The sequence below is a fragment of the Ambystoma mexicanum genome, chromosome 6p, assembly GCF_040938575.1.
Source record: "Ambystoma mexicanum isolate Mex_15411 chromosome 6p, UKY_AmexF1_1, whole genome shotgun sequence".
Classification (NCBI taxonomy): Eukaryota; Metazoa; Chordata; class Amphibia; order Caudata; family Ambystomatidae; genus Ambystoma; species Ambystoma mexicanum.
The window spans coordinates 1,330,045,937-1,330,067,494 of record NC_090935.1 but is presented as its reverse complement, the minus strand read 5'-3'; the positions used below and the strand labels follow the sequence as shown (position 1 = coordinate 1,330,067,494).

The following is a 21,558-nucleotide window of genomic DNA, read 5'->3' as shown; positions in this document are numbered from 1 at the left end:
CAGCTGGAGGGTGGGGGTAATTTTTGGCTGTATAAGCACAGGTTTTACAGCTGTATTTGCGCTTTGTGTTGTCAGCGCAATTAGCGCCAGCTGTAATTGCACAGGCTATAGAAGCTCTGGTTCCTTTTGTGTCTGTTGGAATTTGCGCCGACTCGTAATCCGGTGGAGCGGTATTGACGGTGCTAATACTGTTACCGCCGGATTTCGGGGCTGCCACCCAATTTGTGATGAGGCCCTATGTCTGCAATATTACTGACATTTGTAAACATGCAATCAGCAGTGTCTTAAGTCTATTGATATCTTGAATGGAATTTCCTTTTTTTATGTGCAGTCACACGGTTTTAGCATGAATGTTTAGCATGTATTTAAATTTTACAGACACATAATTTTTGCTTTTTTTCAAACAGCACAAAACGAAGAATTGCAGCAAAGGTTGAGAAATCTTGAGGAGGAATTTAAGCATTTACAACACAACAGGCAGGAGGAACAGAAACAATTTAAAAGTGCCTTAGAAGAAAGGGACTGCATTATGCAAAGCAACAATAAAAACAATGGATTGTTGAAGTCTGAGACAAATAAACTTGACCAAACACTTCAGGTATTATACATTATTCTATCTCTGATATCCCGTTTCTTGCTAAGGTGTTTTTTTTAAATATTAGTTTATTCGAGTTTCAGTGTACATAAAGGCACACAGCATAATATACATAACTGTCAGTAATAATACACATTCAACAAGAAATCATAGGGTACAATGGACTATGTGGCATCCAACCCCTCTACCTCACGCGACCCCCCCATCCTACCGATACCTCCCTCCCGCCACCCTTCTCATATTCCTCAACGCAGATACTTAATTCGCTCATTCCACCCTCTCAGGGGGGTTTCAATTCTGCAGAGAACTAACTTCTCCAGCAGCTGGTCCCATTCAAACATCACGCCTTCCTCCATCTCAGGGTCCCTGGTATTGTGCAATATATCTCACTCTGCCATACCCCACCTGTGGACATCATCCTTCCAATGCACCCCTGATTGACCTAGGGGTTTCTTCCAGGCAATGGCCACTCATCTCCTTGCTAGTACCAGCATTAACTGGGCCATTCGGTTTCTTGTTTTCTGTTGTTTCCCCCCTGCAAACTCACCTTTGGAGATCACTCAAGACTCGAGCCTAGTAGTTAATTAATCTTTCCTATCACTACTTGCCAGTAACGTGCCACAACTGAACATCCCCAAAGCATATGGTCTATCCCTGCTGGCTCTGTTGCACAACAGGGGCAGTCCCAACTCAGAACACTATTAATTGCACGTTGTTTGACGGTAGTCACATACACATTATGTAAGTTGTTGAATTGGATACGCTGGAACATTGCATTCTGCAAAATCTTGCGAACCTGCTCCAAAACGTTTGTCCATTCACCCTCTGAAATCGTACCACCCATGTCTAGCTCCCATTTATTCTGTACCACCAATTCGTTTGTGGGGAGTGTACTCTGCAACGCCTGGTAAATTCAAGAAACCCTGCCCCCCACCCTCTTTAGTAAGGAGCACCTGCATCAGCAAGCTTGTCTGAGGTTCCTCCAGGATCCCTCCCCACATAGCAGCCAATCGTCTGGTCACCATACCATATGTTACAAAATGCCACTTCGCCACCCCATAACAAGTTCTCCCATATAGCAGCCAATTGTCTGGTCACCATACCATGTGTTTGAAAATGCCCCTTGCCACCCCATAACATGTTCTCCATTCTTCAAAGGACATCAGCTTCCCACCCTCAAACATTTCCCCCACTATCTTTCACTCCTTGTCTCCCAAGCCCGCTATTCCTATCCTCCTCAATGCCAGGCAAAGTCCAGAGTCCACACCCCACGGTAAATCTGCACTTTAGATGCTGGACAGCTGTAGTATCCTCAAGAGCTTCCTCCAGAGCATTCTTACCAACTGGAAAACGTTGGTACACCCTTTCCTTCTATCGCGCCCCACAACAGCTCTACCCCCTTTCGGTGAGCCGAAAGGGCCCCCAGCAACCCTGCCAGTAGTTAACCCCCCTTGTGTTTGTCCATGTCAATGTTGCTTGCAGTTGTGCTGCCATAAAATAGAGTTCATAATCCGACAGATTAAGACCCCCCCTCTGACCGTGGATGTCTCAAAGTGGCCAGTGAAACCCTTTTCCTCCCTGCACCCCATAGCAAATCCCCAACCTTCTCATCCAACTTTCTAAAAATACTTTCTTAATGCCATATGGTATATTAGTTTAAAAAAAGTAGAGAAGCCTTGGGAGTTTAACCATTTTGCAGAGGGCCACCTGTCTCATCAGTGATATCGGCAACTTGTTCAGAATTGAATCGATTCTGCAATCCCAGACAATGCTCTGCCAGTATTGTATACAAATGTGTCTTCCATGTTGTGGAAGATTGTGATTCCCAGGTTTTTAAATGCTTCCTCTTCCATCTTATCCCCAATCCGGGAGGGTAGATGAATTGGGGCCATGCAAGACCCCCAAATGGAACAGCAAAGACTTCTCCTTATTGATGCAAAACCCCGACAGCACACGAAAACTACCCAGAATCTCCAACAACATTGGCATATTCTCTGGCAGGTTTACCACATAGATTGATAGGTAATCTGCATATAAGGAAACAATATGCCTTACCCCTTGCACAAGTATCCCTGCCCCTCCATTTCCTTCCTGAGAAACCTTGCCAGAGGTTCCAGTGCCGTTGAGAACAAAATCGGTGAGACGGGGCACTCCTGCCTCATCCCTCTGCCCAGTGTCCACTGCGGCGAGATCCAATTATTTGTTTTTACCCTTGCTACCGGCCTACTGTACAACAACCATAGCCATCAGCAGATATTCTCCCCAAGTCTGAAGGCCTTCAGTACCCCAAAGAACCAGTCCCACTCCAATGAATCAAAAGCTTTCATTGCATCAAAAGATGCCTGTCCCAACCATAGCACAGAAACGGCTTACCTGGATCTGAAAATCCAGATAGAAACCATCATAAATTCAGGTAAACTCTGTATACTACTGCTCTTAGATTTATCTGCAGCATTCGACTTAGTTGACCATGATAAACGATGCACCACGGTAGCTAATGACTTCTGCTTTTCCAAAGATGCCACCCTCTGGGTGAACTCCTTCCTAGCTGAACGAACGTCTAGAGTAAGCATTGGTAAAGAGGCTACCGATCCCATACCTGTCCCTATTGGGGTACCCCAAGGATCCTGCCTCTCGCCCACTCTATACAATGCATACACTAAGCTTCTCTCCTCAGCTCTAGACGAAATTGGTGTTATCTACACCAACTTTACCTTTACAGATGACTCCCAGATTCTTATTCCGGTCTCAAGGGATTACGTCCAGGACACCATGATCATTAACAAGATATATGCAATAATCCAAAACTGGATGGCTTTGGATAGCCTTTACCTTAACGATGAGAAAACTGAGATTCTCATTGTGGGCTCCCAAACCAAAATCAGCTCTATCCACTCAGACTATTCATCCATCAGCATCGTTGGTTCTCTGATTCCAGTATCTAAACAGGTCAAAACCCTAGGAGTGCACCTAGATGCCAATCTAACTATGACCAGACATGTAAGCGCCCTTTCATCATCCACTTCCTACACCTCCAAATTAATTGCCCTGAGTCGCCAATACTTCACACCCACAAACTGTATCTCTCTAGCCAGAGCCTTAATACTCTCTAAATTGGATTACTGTAATGTACTCCTACTAGGGACCTCCAACGGTAATACAGCAAAACTACAGCTAATGCAAAACAAGGCGCTACGAGCAGCATTAGGCATCAAAAAATCTGTCAAATCTCCAACATTAGGAGGGAGACTCATTGGCTTCCCATCAAGGCCAGAATCATCTTCAAATCTCTGTGTGTTGCACCCAAATGCCTTACCAATAAAGCTCCCATCTACTTAAACAACTCAATAAGTAAAAAAGATTCAAACAGAGCGCTCAGATCTCATAAATAAATTCTCTCCTTGCTATCCCCCACTTCAAAAGTTCCTGAGCAGGAGGCAGCAGCTTCCTAGTCATGGCCCCAAAACTCTGGAACGCGCTCCCACTCAAAATCAAAAATGAAGAATCTATGAAAAGTACAGTGAGCAAAAAGCAGATGGCTGCGAACTCTCAATGTGGTTAACAACCACTGAACAGGTTATCATGCCTTGTTCTTCCGAGAGTGGGGCACTTGCTACCTTTGTTGAATCCCTCGTTTGTTTCAAAACACTGTTAAAAACCTGGCTTTTCAACCGATACTAGTTAACCACACTCTAACTAATTTACCCAATAGGCCCAGATATATGCTTCTCGTGGTAGTCTATCACCAGAAACTGTACATAATGTAAGTAACCTTGTAATGCATTATCATATGCTACCTTTTTGTACCAGTGTTTTTATCATGTTGTAATTGGAATACTGTATTGTAAGATGTCTGTAACAACACTGTGATACCCGAGGGTTTGGGCGTTTAACAAATGTAAAAAATAAATAAATAATCTCCATCCCAGAATCTTTGACCTGGTCCATCACATGATGCAAACAGCTCTGATTCATTGAAGTATTCCGCCCCCCTATGAATCCACATTGATCCGGGTGCACTGGAAGTGGAGCCACTTTAGATAACCTGGCGGCTAAGACTTTCCCCAGGACATTTGCGTCAACGTTCAATACGTTCATTTGATATCGTATGATATGGCATTTATAACGCGCCTATACACAAGTGTTTCAAGACCTCCACCAGGTCCAAATCTCCCACTAACTCCTTCAAGGACGTCGCTGCCTGCCGTTTAGAGTGACCACCCTTCTCTGTGCTGTCCAAGTGCTATTCTAGGAGACAATTGTGAGATCGGTTGGTAGGACATGCAATCGAAGGGATCCTTACCTCCCTTCAGCAGGACTGTTATTACTACCTCCCTCATTGAGTCAGGGAGAGTTTCAGCCTGAAAGGTCTCCTCGTACACCTTCTTAAGGTATGGGATCAAAAGATCTGCATACTTGCAGTAAAATTCAACCGGAAACCATTGCTCCCTGGGGTTCTACCTTTCTTCATTGCTTGCAGTGCACAACTAATATCTGTTTCCTCAATAGGCCCCTCCAGTCCTTCCCATGAATCCTCTTCTAAAAACTGTAACAGATCCAACAAGTCACCCACCTCTGTCTCAGAGTAAGCACACTCACTAGTATATAAGGACTGATAAAATAGCCAGAACCTCTCATTGACCCCATCCTGGGTACTAATCAAGTCTCCCGATTCCTGTCTGACCTGCGTGATAGCAATACGAGGCTGCCCCCGACGGATTAGCCAAGCCAGCAATTGTCCCGCCTTATCCCCCTCCCCATGAATCTGCATCATCCTGCCTACTCCCATCGAAGTGTGACAGTGAAGCCTGCCTGCCGCAAAGGGAAGCTATTGCTCCTGCCAGTGCTTCCCCCACCTGCCTTCCGTCCACCAGATCCTTCTCTAATGCTGACACCACCCTCTCGATCTCCTGCAACTGATTCTGTAGTACCAGCCGCACCCCAGTCACCTTAGCGATACAGACCCCCCAGATCCTCCTGATGGTTGCCTTAAAGGCCTCCCACAAAATCCCAGCGGATTCCACTGACCCTTCATTGATTTAAAGAAACTGCACTATCTCTTAATGTAATATTCCCACAAACACCACATCCTTCAGGGACTCGGCGGGTAACCGCCATAGTCTTACCAGTGGATGCTGCTATAGAGGTGAATGGTCTGAAATAAATCTCCCCAAATTCCACATTATCAAAGGAATGAAAGTTTTCTGCCCCTCCAAACAAATAGTCCAGCCTGGAATAAAATCCATGGATCCCGCCCCAAAAAAAGGAATATTCCCTCTCCTATAGGTGTGACTCTCGCCATAATTCCACCAGGTCCAAATCTCCCCCTACCTTCTTCAAGGACGTCGCTGCCTGCCGTTTAGAGTGACCAGCCTTCTGTGTGCTGTTCAAGTGCGGGTCTAGGAGACAATTAAAATCCCCGCCCACCAAATAAGAAGGCCCTGTATTCCCCTGCCAGGCTCACCACCGATGGGAAGTAATATTTGCCGTCCACATTCAGTGCATAAGAATTAATCACACAGACATGCCTCCCCTCCAGTGCACCCACCAGCACCACAGTGCTCCCCACCTCATCTGTCAAAACCTTGTCCACCCGGATTTGGACCCCTGCCGCCACCCAAATCAAAACTCCTCTGGCATACGAGTATGATGTCCCCACCACTAACCCCCCACTGTTTCCTAAGGGAATCCAAGTCCTTCTGTGCCATATGTGTCTCCTGAAGCATAGCCAGTTGGACCCCATGCCGTCTCAGAAATCCCCTCACGTCACCTGCTGGCATTTCAGCTATGTGCCCAACCCGTGGACATTCCAGGTCTCAATCTTCAACCCATTGCTTCCCATAGTGAAATTCCCTTGCATCTTCCCCCCTAGGCTGTACCCGTTCTGTTTTCACATGTACACCGTGATGTAGACCTTCCACTCGAACATGCAACCCAAAAGATTGAACGCTCGTATCACAACTGTTTACCGTAACCCTTCCCCCCAACCATAACTGCGGACCATGGGTCAACCGTTCCACTGGTCCTAAAACCAACCCCTCCAACTCCCCAACGCCCCTGCGCCCCTACCTCCATTTTCCTCCCACCTCCCATACCCAACAACCATTGCCTGTTCCCCCCAAAACTCCCCCATCACCTCTCCAACCTCACCACCCCCATCCCCTCCCTCTTCCACTCAAACCATCGGTTATACCTTTCACCATACCTCCCCTCTCCCGTGAACTGACAACCGTGGGTGCAGGGACTCACCCCATCCATCACACCCTCTTTGTAGCCCCCTCACCAGTACCCATCTCACATTGCAATGCGCTAAAGACTTCCAGGCCACTCCTGATCTACTTACAATCTGCCCTCAGGTCATACGTCCCCTTCTGCCCCCCTCCCCCGCTGTCCCGCACACTGCGGAACGTGTAGCGTCCAGCTCTAAGTGAGCTGTGCAGGATAGCATCTCTGTCTCTAAAATTAAGTATCTTGTCACAATCACACCCGTGGCAGTGTACCCAGAGGTTGAGCTCTGCCAGGCACCCGATGAGCTTGCTCCACTGTGAACAGTTTTAAGAGGCCCTTAACTTGCAGCTTTTCCAGCATGAGTTGTCCAATGAACAGCTTCACATTGGGCCCTTCTTCCTTCTCCCGAACCCCCACCAGATGTATGTTGCATCGTCGCGAGCGGCCCTCGGCATCTTCTGTCCTGGCCTCCAACGTCCTTGTTGCTCCAATCAGTCCAGCCACCCGATTCTTGAGGTGCTGTAGGTCGTCTTCCACCGTGCTGACCTTATGCTCCACCTCCATCATCCTTTTGCATACTTTACGAAGGTCCGCTCACACCAAGGACACATCCACCCCCACCTCTTTGAGGCTTCCTTCCAAGGATGTCCTGGTGGCCTGTATTGCATCCATCAGTGACTCCAGAGTGATGCCCCCAGACCCTCCTATTGCTGCTCCGACCCTCTCTTGGGACACAGCCTCTGTTCTGGCCTGTCTCTGCTTCAGGTCTGTGTATTTGTCCATTTTCTGTCAGTCCTTGACCATGATCTCCTCAGACCGGGGCCTCGTCCCCCCTTCCTGCCGAACCAGACAATATTCTCTAATCCTCACACGGTGCCCCCCACTAGCCCTACACACAGGGAGCACAATCACCCCTGTCCCGCTGCTGCTTACTGGGGGGCAGGCAATCTGCCCCTATCCAGCCGCTCCTCGCCCTTCTCCTTTGCTTCCACCCAGCCAACACAACCACCAAGTACTCCCACAGTCAAGAGCCAGAGACCACCAGTGTTTGCCGCTTCCAGCCTATCTAGCGTGTCCTTGCCAGAATACCTCCTCCAAGGGGCAGGCAGTCATCCCCTACCACCATCCAGGGGGCCCCCAGGTCATTATTAATACCTCACTTCAACCCTAGAGTGCCTTCACACCTCCCAGTATGTTGTGCCAGGCCGGCCATATGCTGCAGTCCAATCACTGTTTGCGCACCCCACTGGTGTCTCCCAAAGAGGCCCTGCACATGGATGGTCGTCCCCCAAGCTGTGGGCCAAGACGTCTCCTCTCCTCCCTAGGACTCCTGGTGCAGTGCACCCTCACGAGCTGTGCACCACATCTCCCTCCGGCGGTATGCCCGCGATACGGGATGGACTCCAAGTAGTAGGCACGCCGCCTCCTTGCGGCACTGCCACTGCGCCGTTCCCGCTGCAGTGCCTCCCTTCTGATGTCGCAGCCTGCACCGGTCTGGACACAGCTCCAGTGTGTGCTACACACTGCTACTTGTCCTCACTCTCTCCTCTTGGACGCAAGTCCTCTGTTTATGTTTGTGTTTGTTTCGCGGGCTGCGACCCGTGTGTGTGTGAAGGGGCGGGGTTACTGCCCGCAAGGCAGTTAGAGTTCGGACACATGAGAATAAAGACGTGTTGCACCCTAGCTCTGTGTCGGCCCCTTTCTTTGGCCTGTATGAGTGAGTCCGACCATAGAGCATGAGGAGGTCCACGTGAGAGCACATTACACTGGCAACGAGGCAGACACGAAGTCACGCCGTGCCCGCGCTCTCCGGTCCACCGCTCGTGGTGTGCTACCTACCACCACTGGGAGCCTTGGAGTTCAGGTACCTGGAGGCCTATCAAGGTGGGTGGAGCGCGAAGGCTCCCCATCAGCCGTCCTCCGGCACGAGCGCCGCAGCAGATCCGCGGGTGGAGCAGCTGTGACAGCTCCCCGCAAGAGCGTATCATCCGGGCGGTGGAGCACGTTTTCTCCCGCCGACGGCAACGTCTGGGAGGCCCAGACCACACACGCTTCGAACACCAGCGGGTAGAGTGGAGACTCCCCGTTTGCACACCCCAGGCGGTAGAGGAGCACTGGCCTCCCGCCAACGGCACGAAGAGCGGTGGAGGCGCGAACCTCCCGCTCCAACAGCATACTTCAAAGGGGTAAGAACAAGCCCTCTCCCCTCCATCACTTGGCACCCCCTACCGGCATCGAGGCGCCACCGCGCTAGGCAAAGGAACCAACCAGCCAGCTCAGCCACAATAACACACATCGAACACTTTTCCATGAACAACTCAGACGAAGACTCACTGACCATTCCAGTGACTCCAATAGCTACAGGCAGTAGGAAAATGACGGACAGCCTGCTAACCCAACTGCCAGCAAATTTCGACCTCACTGACACCGGCACTCTTGGATCAAGATGGAAGAGGTGGCTGAGGGATTTCGAAGTGTGTCTGAAAGCAGCAGGTACTCTAGAAGACAAACAAAAGCTCAATCTCTTAAATCACGCTGTAGGACCAAATGTGCGAGACATTCTTGAGGAAATACCCGAGAACAGCATAGACACATACGTCAAGCTAAAGACAAACGCTCACGGAATACTTCACACCTCACACAAATGTGGATTATGAACGGCAAGTTTTCCACACCACCAAGCAGCACAAAGGCGAAACCATAGATGCATTCGTCATGAGACTCCGAGCAATAATGAAACACTGTGACTTCAACAATTACTCCAACGAGGAGGCCCTCAGATCGCAAATCATAGTGGGGTGTGAAAGTGCTTATTTCCACAAACGACTGTTGCAGCAGCCACGCACCCTAGAGGAAATCCTGCGCCTGGCTCGATCTGACGCGGCCCTTGCCGCGCAAGTGGAAGGCCTGGACGACATAAAGATCACCCACGGAAAACACGAAAGCCTCAACAAACTGGAGGGGACAGCAAGGAACAATGACCCTTTCTGCTACCGGTGCGGGCATGAATACCCCCATGAAGGAACGTGCCCTGCAATGGGTCAGAACTGCTCCGCGTGTGGTGGAGAAAACCATTACAAAGCCATATGTCTAATTTTCCGTAGCAAAATGAAAGGCGCAGGAAGAAATTACAAGTCCATGCCAGAACCGGAACAAACTCAAACCACACCCCACCACCATCGGGGATCACACCAACCCCATGAGCAAGGGCGCCACAAACGGCACGATGAGCAAACGGAAAGAAGGCACGATAGGAGAGAATGGAGGGAGAACAAGACCCCACTTCCTAAGGCAAGAAGAAGACCACGAAGATACATACGGTGCCTCACCGAACAGTCACAATCAGACAGCGTGTCAAGCGCATCCTTCGACGAAAAAACACGCCAACCGGAAAGACACCAGGAAACACCAAGGAAGAAAGGATATCTATACGCCCTAGGAAACAGCACTGCAAAGGAATATAGCCCACTACTCAGAATACAGGCGAATCAGACGGCAGCCGAGTTCCTAATCGACACAGGGGCAACTGTGAACGTAATCAGTGAAAAGGTCTACAAAAGCATACCAAATGCCCCCTGCCTGCAACCAGCTCGAACACTCATTTTTCCATATGGATCAAAGACCACGCTGGCATGCAAAGGGTTCTTCATGGCATCGTGTCGATACAAGGAACATGAAAATAAAATCCCCATGCACGTCCTGGAGGCAGCTACTGAGAGTGGATGCATACTGAGCTATCGAGCAGCGATAGAAATGGGACTAATCCACATAATGTACCGTCTCATGGTACATAAATATCTAGACCCCACCGCAAGCATAGACCAAGTCTTCCCATCGCTGTTCAAAGGCCTCGGAAAACTGAAGGACAGGCAGATAGAACTCCACATCGACACCACGATCAGACCCATAGCACAACACTACCGAGGAATACCCATCAATATTCAAAAACAGGTTGAAAATGAACTGACAAAGCTGCTGGAGGCAGACATCATTGAGCCCGCGGAAGGACCTACACCATGGGTCTCTCCAATTGTACCCGTGCCCAAAAGAGACTCCAAAGACATCCGAATATGTGTGGACATGAGAAGGCCAAACGAGGCCATATTAAGGGAACGCCACCAAGCCCCAAGAATAACCTACATGGTACATCTGCTAAATGGGGCCACCGTGTTTTCATAGCTGGACCTCAACAAAGGGTATCACCAGTTGGAACTCAGCAAAAGCTCTCGATATATAACCACGTTCGCCACCCAACTAGGACTCTTCCGCTACAAGCGGCTAAGTTTTGGTGTGTCGTCAGCGGCTGAAATCTTTCAAGCAGAAATTCATAACGTCATCAAACACGTACCAAACTGCCTAAACTACAGTGACGACATTCTGGTATTCGGGCAAAATCAGGAGCAACACGACGACACGCTAATGAGAGTGTGCATGGCATTGGAAGAAGCACGGCTCACACTAAACAAGGACAAGTGTGAATTTCGCAAGAAAACACTCTGTTTTTTTGGTCACATATTCTCCGAGAAAGGAATGACACCCGACCCGGAGAAAGTCAGCGCACTCCGAGAAGCCAAGCCGCCCGCCACCACATCAGACCTCAGGTCATTCCTTGGCCTCGCAAGTTACTGCACCAGATATATAAGAGACTTCGCCTCCATTAGCGAACCCCTCCGAGCGCTTACCAAGCTCAACACAGACTTTACATGGACACCACAGTGCCAAGAAGCGTTCCAAGCAATTAAGGACCGCATCTCCGACTCCCGAAACATGGCATATTTCGACCCAAAAAGAAGGACAGAACTCATCGTCGACGCTAGTCCAGTCGGCCTAGGCGCCATCTTAACACAACTGGACGACAGAGAAGAAGGCAAAAAACACATTGTGGCATATGCCAGCCAAAGCCTTTCCAAAACAGAACAAGCCTACTCCCAGGCGGAGAAGGAAGGCCTGGCTGTAGTCTGGGCCTGCGTACACTTTCATTTGTTCCTATATGGGAAACCTTTTGTAGTCGTAACGGACCATCAAGCTCTCATCTTCATTTATGGTAATCCTCAGGTGAAAATGCCACCACGAATAGCTCGATGGGCACTCCGCCTACAGGACTATCAATTCTCCATCACGCACAGACCCGGAAAGGAGCAGAACCCCGCAGATTTCCTCTCGAGACATCCAAAGGACACGTGCGGATCAGAACCATCCATAGCTGACCAGTACATACGATATGTCATTCACAACAACACGCCGCAAGGATTAGACATGGATCACATAGCTCGCGAGTCGAATACGGACCAAGGAATACAAACTATCCTCCGATGCCTGGAAACAGGGCGATGGAAGCAAGCCAAACAAATTCGAGAGACAATGAACGAAGACACCAAGCAGGACATCAAGTGTTTTCTAGCGGTGAAAGAAGAACTTGCAAAATCAGATGAAGGAATGCTGCTAAAAGGTACAAAGCTCGTTATACCGCGCAGCCTGCGCCAGAAAGTACTAGAACTCGCCCATGAAGGACACCGAGGGATCGTATCCACTAAAAAGATGCTAAGGCAGAAGCTATGGTTCCCACAATTGGACACTGCAGTCGAGGAACTATTACAAGACTGCCCCACCTGTGCACTTGTAAAGCCACACACCTCCCCAGAACCCCTAAACATGACCGCACTGCCTGAGGGAACCTGGGAAGAAATAGCGGTGGATCATTTTGGGCCCATGGAAGAAGGAGAATACATCCTGGTGGCCGTTGACGAATACTCAAGGTACCCCGATATACAGATAGTCCCGTCAACATCGGCACATCATACCATACCTGCCCTAGATCGAATGTTCGCAACGTACGGAGTACCTAAGGTAGTAAAGTCCGACAATGGACCTCCGTTCACCGGACAGGATTTCCAGAGATTCGCCGAATACATGGGTTTCAGGCACAGAAAAGTGACACCCTTATGGCCACAAGCCAATGGAACAGTTCAGAGGTTCATGAGCAAGATCAAACGCACTACCCAAATTGCTCGCATTACGGGAGAACCTGTCGAGAAACTATTATACCAACTCATGAGAGACTACAGGAACACGCCACACAGCACCACTGGGAAAGCAGCCTCAGAAATAATGTTCGGGCGAACGATAAGAACACGAATACCTCACGTGGCAGTCGAGGGAGATCAATATGAGAAGGATGCAGAAATGAGAGAGAAGGACACACGCATGAAAGAAAACATGAAACAAGTCGCGGATACCACCCGACGAGCCAAAATGAGTGACCTCGCACCCGGAGACATGGTGGTAGTCCGTCTGCCCCAGCATCGGAAAAACATAGCACCGTTTCATGAGGACCCTCTCCTCATCATTCATGAGAAGGGGTCTCTCATCACTGCAGCGGGAGACCACAAGACAATAACGAGAAACTCATCTCACTTCAGACGAGTGTCGAGGGCCCCAGCCTTAGGTGACCCGAACTTGAGTGATGAACTCACCCCATGGGACGTCCCATATGAAGGAGACCGGGAAGACTCGGACGGAGACCTAGTTTCCGAGACCCGGACAGACCCATCGACCAGGATTGAGAGTCGACCAACGAGGATGAAAAGGAAGCCCCATCGCCTCATCGAAGAAATTAACTGAGCCGGACTTAAGGTTTATTGACGGGAGGGTGTGATGTCCTCACTCTCTCCTCTTGGACGCAAGTCCTCTGTTTATGTTTGTGTTTGTTTCGTGGGCTGCGACCGTGTGTGTGTGAAGGGGCGGGGTTACCGCCCGCAAGGCAGTTAGAGTTTGGACACATGAGAATAAAGACGTGTTGCACCCCAGCTCTGTGTCGGCCCCTTTCTTTGGCCTGTATGAGTGAGTCCGACCACAGAGCGTGAGGAGGTCCACGTGAGAGCACATTACAGACACAGCTCCAGTGTGTGCTGCACACTGCTACTTCACAGAGCACACTTCTTCTATCTCCTCAAGGCCTTAGCCGGTCGAGCAATAGCTCTCCACGTACGCCGCCTGGGTGCATACACCCCCTGCCTCCCCACACAGCCCCCTCAGACCCGGATCTCAAAGCAGTAATGGTATCGCAGCGAGAGGTACGCTGAGTCTGCCTACTGTGGGCTGCAGTATGTCATCCCCTCCCGCTGCACTCACATGGGGGGGTGCGCTCCTCTCCTGGCAGGCAGCCGCTGGGGAATACACCTCATTCCTTCAAAGTCCCGGTCTCCTCCAGCCCGCAGCATACGAGCCTGTCACCTCTCGGGTTCCATGGCAGCCATTATTTGTCAGTGCCTTGTGTACCACTGACGCCGGGATTTCAGGGCCAAAACTGGTCTCTGGACACGCTGTTCTCAACCAAAAAACGGATCGGCAGGTTCACTGCTCTGTCCTCCTCCCTGCCATGCCACTTGCACGCTGAGTGATGCGGTGAGGGTGCTATAATTACCAGGATCTATGCAGATGTATGTGGGACCCTCAGGAGAGAACGTCAATATGCTTGTTGGTCACGCCCCCTTACTAAGGTGTTTTTTTTCTTAGTGTGCAACATCAGCTGTCAGAGTACTGTTGTCTTGTAATTACGGTATATATCAGAACAACCAAGGTCCACAACAAACTACCTGCTAGTGTCATATTGGGCTGAAAAGATTCACATGACACCTCAGGTAAACAAGGCAAAGGTATCGTCATCAAACAAATATACAGACGATCAGGTCGGGTTTGAAAAAATATAAATACCGTCATCAAACAAATATACAGACGATCAGGTCGGGTTTGAAAAAAATATAAATACAGTTTTATTATTTAACACATGATAAAAAAAATGGACAAAGGAGATGAAGCCCATTTAGGTAAAAACTTAACAATAAATGACAACACAGTCACAGTAAAGAGGAAAATATACAAAAAGGTATTATTTTGCCATTCAAAGAAATTGCTTGTCCTAGATGCTCAAAGTGATGTTAGTAGTTAGTGGGTGATTTGGTTGACAATTGTGTTATATCGAACAACAAACCCCCCTACAAATGTGTCGACAGTAACAGGATCTGTTTCCAGCCCCAATGGGGTTATCACTGATAACAAAGAATCACTAGTAGATGTGGGATTTTCCCATTTGGGCTTTCATCAGGACACTTGCAATCCAATTTCGAAAGTTTTTTGGATGTCGTTGTAATGGTCTTTATTTTATACTTTCCACCAACATTTCTATAAAAAAACCATAAAAAACATTTTTACCGACCAATCTACAAGAAAAAAATTTACAAGAAAAAAATGCTTTGCCATATCATGCCGGTGACAGTTTATATTCAAAACAGCCTAGGCGTCTAATCCTAATATTCATCAACGTTCTTGTTTACATATAGATAAGCTCAAGGAAACGGGTATGATTTTGGCCCATGTAACATCAGTTTCCAAACGTCTTATTTTGTTTCATTTAAGAATGGTACATAATATTTTATGGGACATGCCCATGCGTGGAGGGGAGGGGGAGAGGGGAAGGGGAAGAGGGAGGAAAGGGGGGGAAGTGAGGAGAACATGAATGGAAAAAGGGTTTGGTGACTTAGACCCTTTCTTCACATATTTATTCGGTGTGAAAAGTAAGTGAGACAAAGTTAATTTGTACCCCTAAATACTTTCCCGGATTTTCAATTGCAGTTTTTTTATTTCAACAGCGTCTGTAATGCCCCAGATATCGTATATCTTCTGTGGATTCAGCTAAAAGAACGGATGGAGAAATCCAGCTATTTAATCTAAATGTCGTTTGCTAGCATAGTCCTGTTGCATACCTCGGCTGCAATGAGGAAAGCGTGGTCTGCATGACCTTTTAAAGGAACGCAGTGTTCTCAAATGCGGGTCCCAGGCATGAACTGCTAGAGAACAGGGTATCAAAGCCGGCGATGTTTCCAAACCGCAACAATTATAAGCGGTTTTTTGGTCCCATAGATCACCTAGGGACAGATAAAATGTGGGCATATTAGTCTCTGCCATGTAAATGTGACAAACACCGTTTTTCAATGAACGCAGAGTCATCTGGCGGTATCTGACTTACTTGGGATAGTACAGAAGGCGGACACCGCGGTTCGCTGTCTGTTCACAGTATCTTCGCGGTAGAAGTCAGCGTTCTAGAGCTGCGATCACGTGATCTGATGTTTTTAACCTCAGTTACGTGGGCGCGTGATCTGTGATTGGAGCGCGTCTGTGTTCCAAATTGATTAGGAAGGAGCTCCCGCCCCCAATCCATTTTAATGGAGAGGGAATAGTCGACCTAGGGTGCCACCATATTGGAGCAGAGGCGAGGGAGACGGGCGTATGGCCCCTACAGTTGTGCTCTGTTTATTTTGCTTAGATCAGACTCTTCTGGCCGTTTGCATATGCCATCTGGATATCCTGCTGATATATGATGCTTGTGGCATTCTTAAAAAGTAATTTACAGTAAATAACTGTATATATCCGATTCAACTAAAGAAAGGGCATAGCATCTGTAGTTTATTTCACAGCACAGGTGTGCAGCTTCGGTGCATGTGTGCCAGAAGCACATCAGGAGTGTGTTGCCGGCAGACAGGCACAGAGGCATTGTGCCTGTATGGAAGGACAACCCAGGCTCTAACAAAAAGAGGCAGAGCTAGCCAAATTAAACCCTTGTGTAAGTGTAGAAGTGTTGACAGTGTATCTGTGAGGGCTTGTGTGTGTGTCTGTGAGTTAGTGTTTCTGGTCGAGATGATGCTATGAGATGATATTTTGTGAGTTACATTGATAACAGAGCCCAAAATGTGCACTTGCCACTAGCCATTGTAGAGGGCCATGTATTAAAGAGCCCTATAGTTTGTGTAACTAATTAACCATCATGTATTTTGTGATGATGCAGATGACTATTCACTTGGGATGGGCTTAGTTGCCCACCTGACTTTAGAGAGCCAATCACTACCCCCATCATTATGGAACATACACATAGATGTTCCTTGTAAACCAACCACAATTCCCCGTAGGTTCTTGGAGTTTGACGAATTTTGATTATAAAAGTTATGTTTTTCATTAAATGTATTGAGGTCGTGCTTTGCGATGTCGGATGATGTCCGTTGTAACTGTCCGTTGTAACTCCCTGTTGTAGATAATTGATATTAAAACAGAACAACGTTTTGCCAACTTCCTGAGTCGTTTTGATTATTGATGTTTGAGTAACTTCTGCATCCCCATCCTCCAGTAGTATGGCTGCCTCGTCTTAAAGGACCCAGGTCTATGGGTTCACATGGTAGCAGAGGTAGGATGGTTAAAGTCCCCATCAGCCCATTAAGCTTTTAAGGATCTCGGAGTATCGGGCGTCCTCTGCCATTTAGCTGGAGGACCGCGAGGCTCCCTGTGGATAGAGGCCAGTAGTAAAAACATGCAAGTCACTAAAGATAGGTGGGATGGGTCCCTCTTCCACAGAATTCCCTTCTCGGTTTCTACAGGCAGCTGAGCTGACCAAAGGCTACAGTGGTCGGTTAAGGAGGAGATGATCCCGAAGGTCAGGAGCTGAAAAAACTAATGGTGAGTAGATTGAGAAATGTGGCAAAAGAATATTGCATGGGGAAAGTGATAACGGCGGAAAGTAACAGAGGGTTGGTTGGGTGTTAAGTAAATGACAAAAAGTGTCAAGTAAAAGTATATGGACGAGGAGCGATCCATATGAAAGCCCAAAGTACTACGTTCAGGAACGTTAGAAGGGGTTGGTTCAAAATCCAAGTGGATATATTAGTCAACAAACAGATCTATTAAAGGAAACAATTCAAACTCCCTATCAGGAGTCACTTTAGGGGCAAGAAGTAGCCACGAGGAGCGTTGGCAGAGCCGGCCAGTTCGTCTATGTGTATTGTGTGTTATGTATTTTATGTGTAAAGGAAAAAGTGAGATGTTGAAAAGCAGCAAGTAATAGATTGTCTTTAGAAGGTGAGATAAAACATTATTTATTTAGTTTTTGGAAGTATTGACTGAGTAGGTAGATTGAAGTAAAGAGAGACACAGAGGTTTGAAGTGGTGACGATTGGTGCACGCTCATATTATATTGTTTTTCTGAAAAAGTATTTTCTGATGTTACTCCGCTCATACACTTGCGCAAACAGTTGTCAAAACATGCACCCAAGCTTAAGCAGTACAGTACAGATTGGGTTAAGGGCACAGCAGATAAAATGTTCATGCAATGGCTACAAGGGGATCGCTGTCAAAAACACTTTTGCAACACATGACCACATACTTGCACGCTGCAGACACAGGAAAGAAATTGGAAAAGAGGTTAGCTAGCTTAGAGCTTCAAAGAAAGGTGCAGCAACTGTCATCGACGAAGACAGCCACGGTGCGGGCCATCAAGTCGTTACTGGGCACGATGCCATCCTGCATCTACCTCATCCGGCTCTGCAGGTTGCAAATGCGACTCCTTCAGGAGTTCCTGGACGCTTGCTGGATACAGGTGCTTCACGTATAAGATCCCTCTCGATGACGAGTTCCATCGGGCGATATGATGGTGGGTCGTCAGCTCCAACATCGCTCCGGGCACGGGATTTCAGAAACCCCCATACCAGGAGACGGTCACCATGGTTGCTTCCCTGGGAGGTTGGGGAGACCACACCGGACGTCTACACACCAGAGGCCTGTGGCTGCCAGAGGAGAAGTATCTCCATTACTCCTACATCCCGTCCCCTTTCCTCTATACTTGTGGGACATCTCTCCGTCCTGTGGGACGGGACCGGAGCACTATGTAAAAAGCATCAAAATTTGGCCTTCCTCTCTTTCCTGCACGGGGCCCGGCATGCGGTGGTGACCCCGCCCACCTTGGCTCCGCCCCACGCATCGCCCCTCAGTCCTTTTCTCCGCTCGATCGGGGCCGGACGCACTTGCATCCTCGGAAGATTTTCTTCCCTGTTTTCCTCTCTGGCTCTCGCTAGCGTTCGTCTTCTAGTCTGTCTATGTCTTTTAAATTAGACTTTCCAGACTGTTCTTCGTGTCATCGTCGCTTCGCGATGGCGGATCCCCATCCTCTTTGTATAGAGTGTTTGGGTCCGGAACACCGTTGGGACTCCTGTTTTTACTGTGACTCCCTTTCGGTCCGGGCTCTTCAACGTCGGTTGGAACGGTGGGAGGAGGTGTTCCGACGCACTCCCCCACTCATTTTCAGGCGTTCATCGACGAGAAGAAGAAACGCCCGTTAAGTTCTTTACTTTTCAGAGCACCCCGGCCGGGGGATACCTTCCCAGGTTCCTCTCGAGCCGGGAGGGGCATTGATCGCTCTGTCACTGCGGTTCGCCCTGAGGTGCCTGTCGGGCCTAATAATTCTACCGGAGTTTTCTCTGAGGGTCTCTGTAAGGGGCCTGTGTACACCGGAGTAACTTCCGAGGCCCCTCCTGTGGGGGCTGTGTGTAGACCCAATTCTGCCACAGGGTACCGGAGCTTGCTCTGAGGCTTCTCTTTCAGCTTCCCTCAAAAACAAGACCGGGGTGCGCCCCGAGGCCTTGGCTGAGCTTGTGTTTACCGAACGGATGTTCGAGGCCCGTGCCGATAAGGCTATTAACGGGCCTAGGCCCGAGGTCCCTCGTACAGAAGCTAAGGCTACCAACAGTTCTGAGGGGCCGGGCAGGGCCCTGTCAGTGAAAGCGGTTTCTCACCGTTCCCGCTCTTGTGGTGATACCAGATCTGTTGAGGGGGCAAAGAAGCAAGGTTCTTCTTTTACCGGCAGTGCCGAGGTCCTTCCTTCGAAGGCTCAGTTGGCAGTTGGTATGTCGGAGAAACATTCCAGGCCTCATAGTATCGGCTCTGCCGAGGTTCCGTATGTTAAGGCTAAAATTAAGACCCCTGATCCATCGACGGGGACCCCTGCCTCACCTCCTCACGTGCCGCAGTTCCCCTCAGATGAAGACAAAATGACGGCCGTTCCCGCCACGACCACTGCGGCCATTTTAGGTACTACCCCTACAACTACGCCATCGGCCCCTGGTGTAGGGTTCGGTCCTTTGGGTGAACCTAAGGTCACTTGTGCATATCCTTACCGGCCCGTTTATGATTGGAACGCCCGGATGCCTCTTCCGCACAATGTTTTGTTGCCTGCAGGGGCGGCCCCTTTGATTTATGTGGATACGTCGTCAGAGGGCCCGGCGTGGCACCCTTCTCCGTTACGTCCCTGGATTTGTCCACCTCATGAGAGGCCTCCCCAGGTTCCAAAGCAATCTCCTGAGGACGCTTTTTTCGGTAAATTTCAAGCGCTTATGCGCACCAACCCCATGAGGGAGTATTTCAAAGGGCTTTTTAAGGAAATTTGTCCACCAGCGCCCCCGGCTCCACCAGTTCCTCTGGTGGTTCCGCCGGTGCCTCATTTGCCCGTGGTGCCTGCCCCTGCTCTTCCGCCTTTGCCACTGTTGTCCCCAGTGGACAAGGCAGTGCCTGACACGGTTCAGCAGGATCCTGACCTGTCAGATGACCCTCAAGGCGAGCAGGACAACGAGGACCTTCCCCGCTCTGTTAGAGCTTTCCATGACCGGGTACTGGACATGATGAATTTCTTAGATGTTCCGGTTCCCGAGGCACCTGCTCCACCGGAGGGTGTGCTTTCTGGGGCGTTCACCCTGTCTCCTTTGGAGTGTACCGGCCTTTTCCTGCAGAAGGATGTTTTGGCCGAGGTCCAAAGACTCTGGGAGAAGCCACACTCGGGACTTTTTGTCAATAAAAAGATTGACGCGAGGTACAGGCTGCACTCTTCGGAGGAAGTGGCCTTGTCGTCTTGTCCGCCTCCCTCCTCCACAGTGGTGGCTGTGGCCATGTTGCAGTCCAGACCTGCAGCATCCTCTTCCGCGACGGCTACTCAGGTCTTGGGAAAGGAGGACAAGCTCCTGGACTCCCTAGGGAGGAAAATCTTTGCCAATTCGGCCTTGCAGCTCAGGCAGGCCAATGCCGAATTGATTTTGGCGGAAGCTAACATGCGGATGTGGAAAGGTCTGTCGGAGTTTGAGGAGCACATTCCGGTCGAGAAGTTGGAAGACTTCAGAGGTGGCCTTTTCCGATGACAGGGTCTTAGCCCAGGATCTCCTGGAGGCTGCGGCTCATCACGTAGATACCTCGGCTCGGGGCATGATGCTCGGGGTTGATTCCTCGAGGCAAGCGTGGTTGCATGCCACTAAGTTTTCGAAGGAAGTGCAAGACAAAGTATTGGACCTTCCATTCGATGATAAGGAGCTTTTTCATGCTTCTACTGATGTAGAGCTCACCAAAACCAAGGATAGCACTCAGACGGCTAAATCTTTGTCTGTTCTGGTTAAACCTCCCTTCAAGACTCAAAGGCCGTTGTCGCAAGGGCGACCTTCCTCTGGTTTTAGGGGATGCCTCGACCGCAAAAATCGCATAGTGGATACTCCTGCGGGGAATAACCGCCGTAAACAACAGCGTACGCAGTATTTCTCCCGCTCCTCAGCCTCCTCATCAGGTTCAGGTGGCACCGCCACCGATAAACCTGCCAAATGAGGGTTTTCCGCGCTCGCACGAGACCCCGGTGGGAGGGCGCATTGCGTCTCATTGGGAGGCGTGGCAGACCATCACAGAAGACAGATGGGTCTTGTCAGTCGCTCGGGTGGGCTTCCGCTTACCTTTACCCCCTACCCCACCCCTCAACCCTCCTTTTCAGCCGTTGGGCCGCTCTCCCTCAACGCCGAGGTTCAGAAACTCCTGGACCTCAGGGCTGTGGAACCCGTTCCCTTTGGGGAGCGAGGGGAGGGCTTCTACTCCCGGCTTTTTACGGTGCC

At 49.4% G+C, this 21,558-nt stretch overlaps 1 protein-coding gene across 2 annotated transcripts in view; it reads left to right on the top strand.

Annotated features, from left to right (window-relative positions):
* The window catches only part of LOC138510377 (coiled-coil domain-containing protein 171-like), a 3,784,015-nt gene that overhangs the window by 483,497 nt on the left and 3,278,960 nt on the right, over positions 1–21,558 (top strand). For both annotated transcript variants that reach the window (XM_069625990.1, XM_069625991.1), the window contains one exon: positions 408–598. In XM_069625990.1, the coding sequence (XP_069482091.1) occupies positions 530–598 (69 nt within the window). In that variant the 5' untranslated portion in view covers positions 408–529. The remainder of the gene's footprint in view (positions 1–407; positions 599–21,558) is intronic.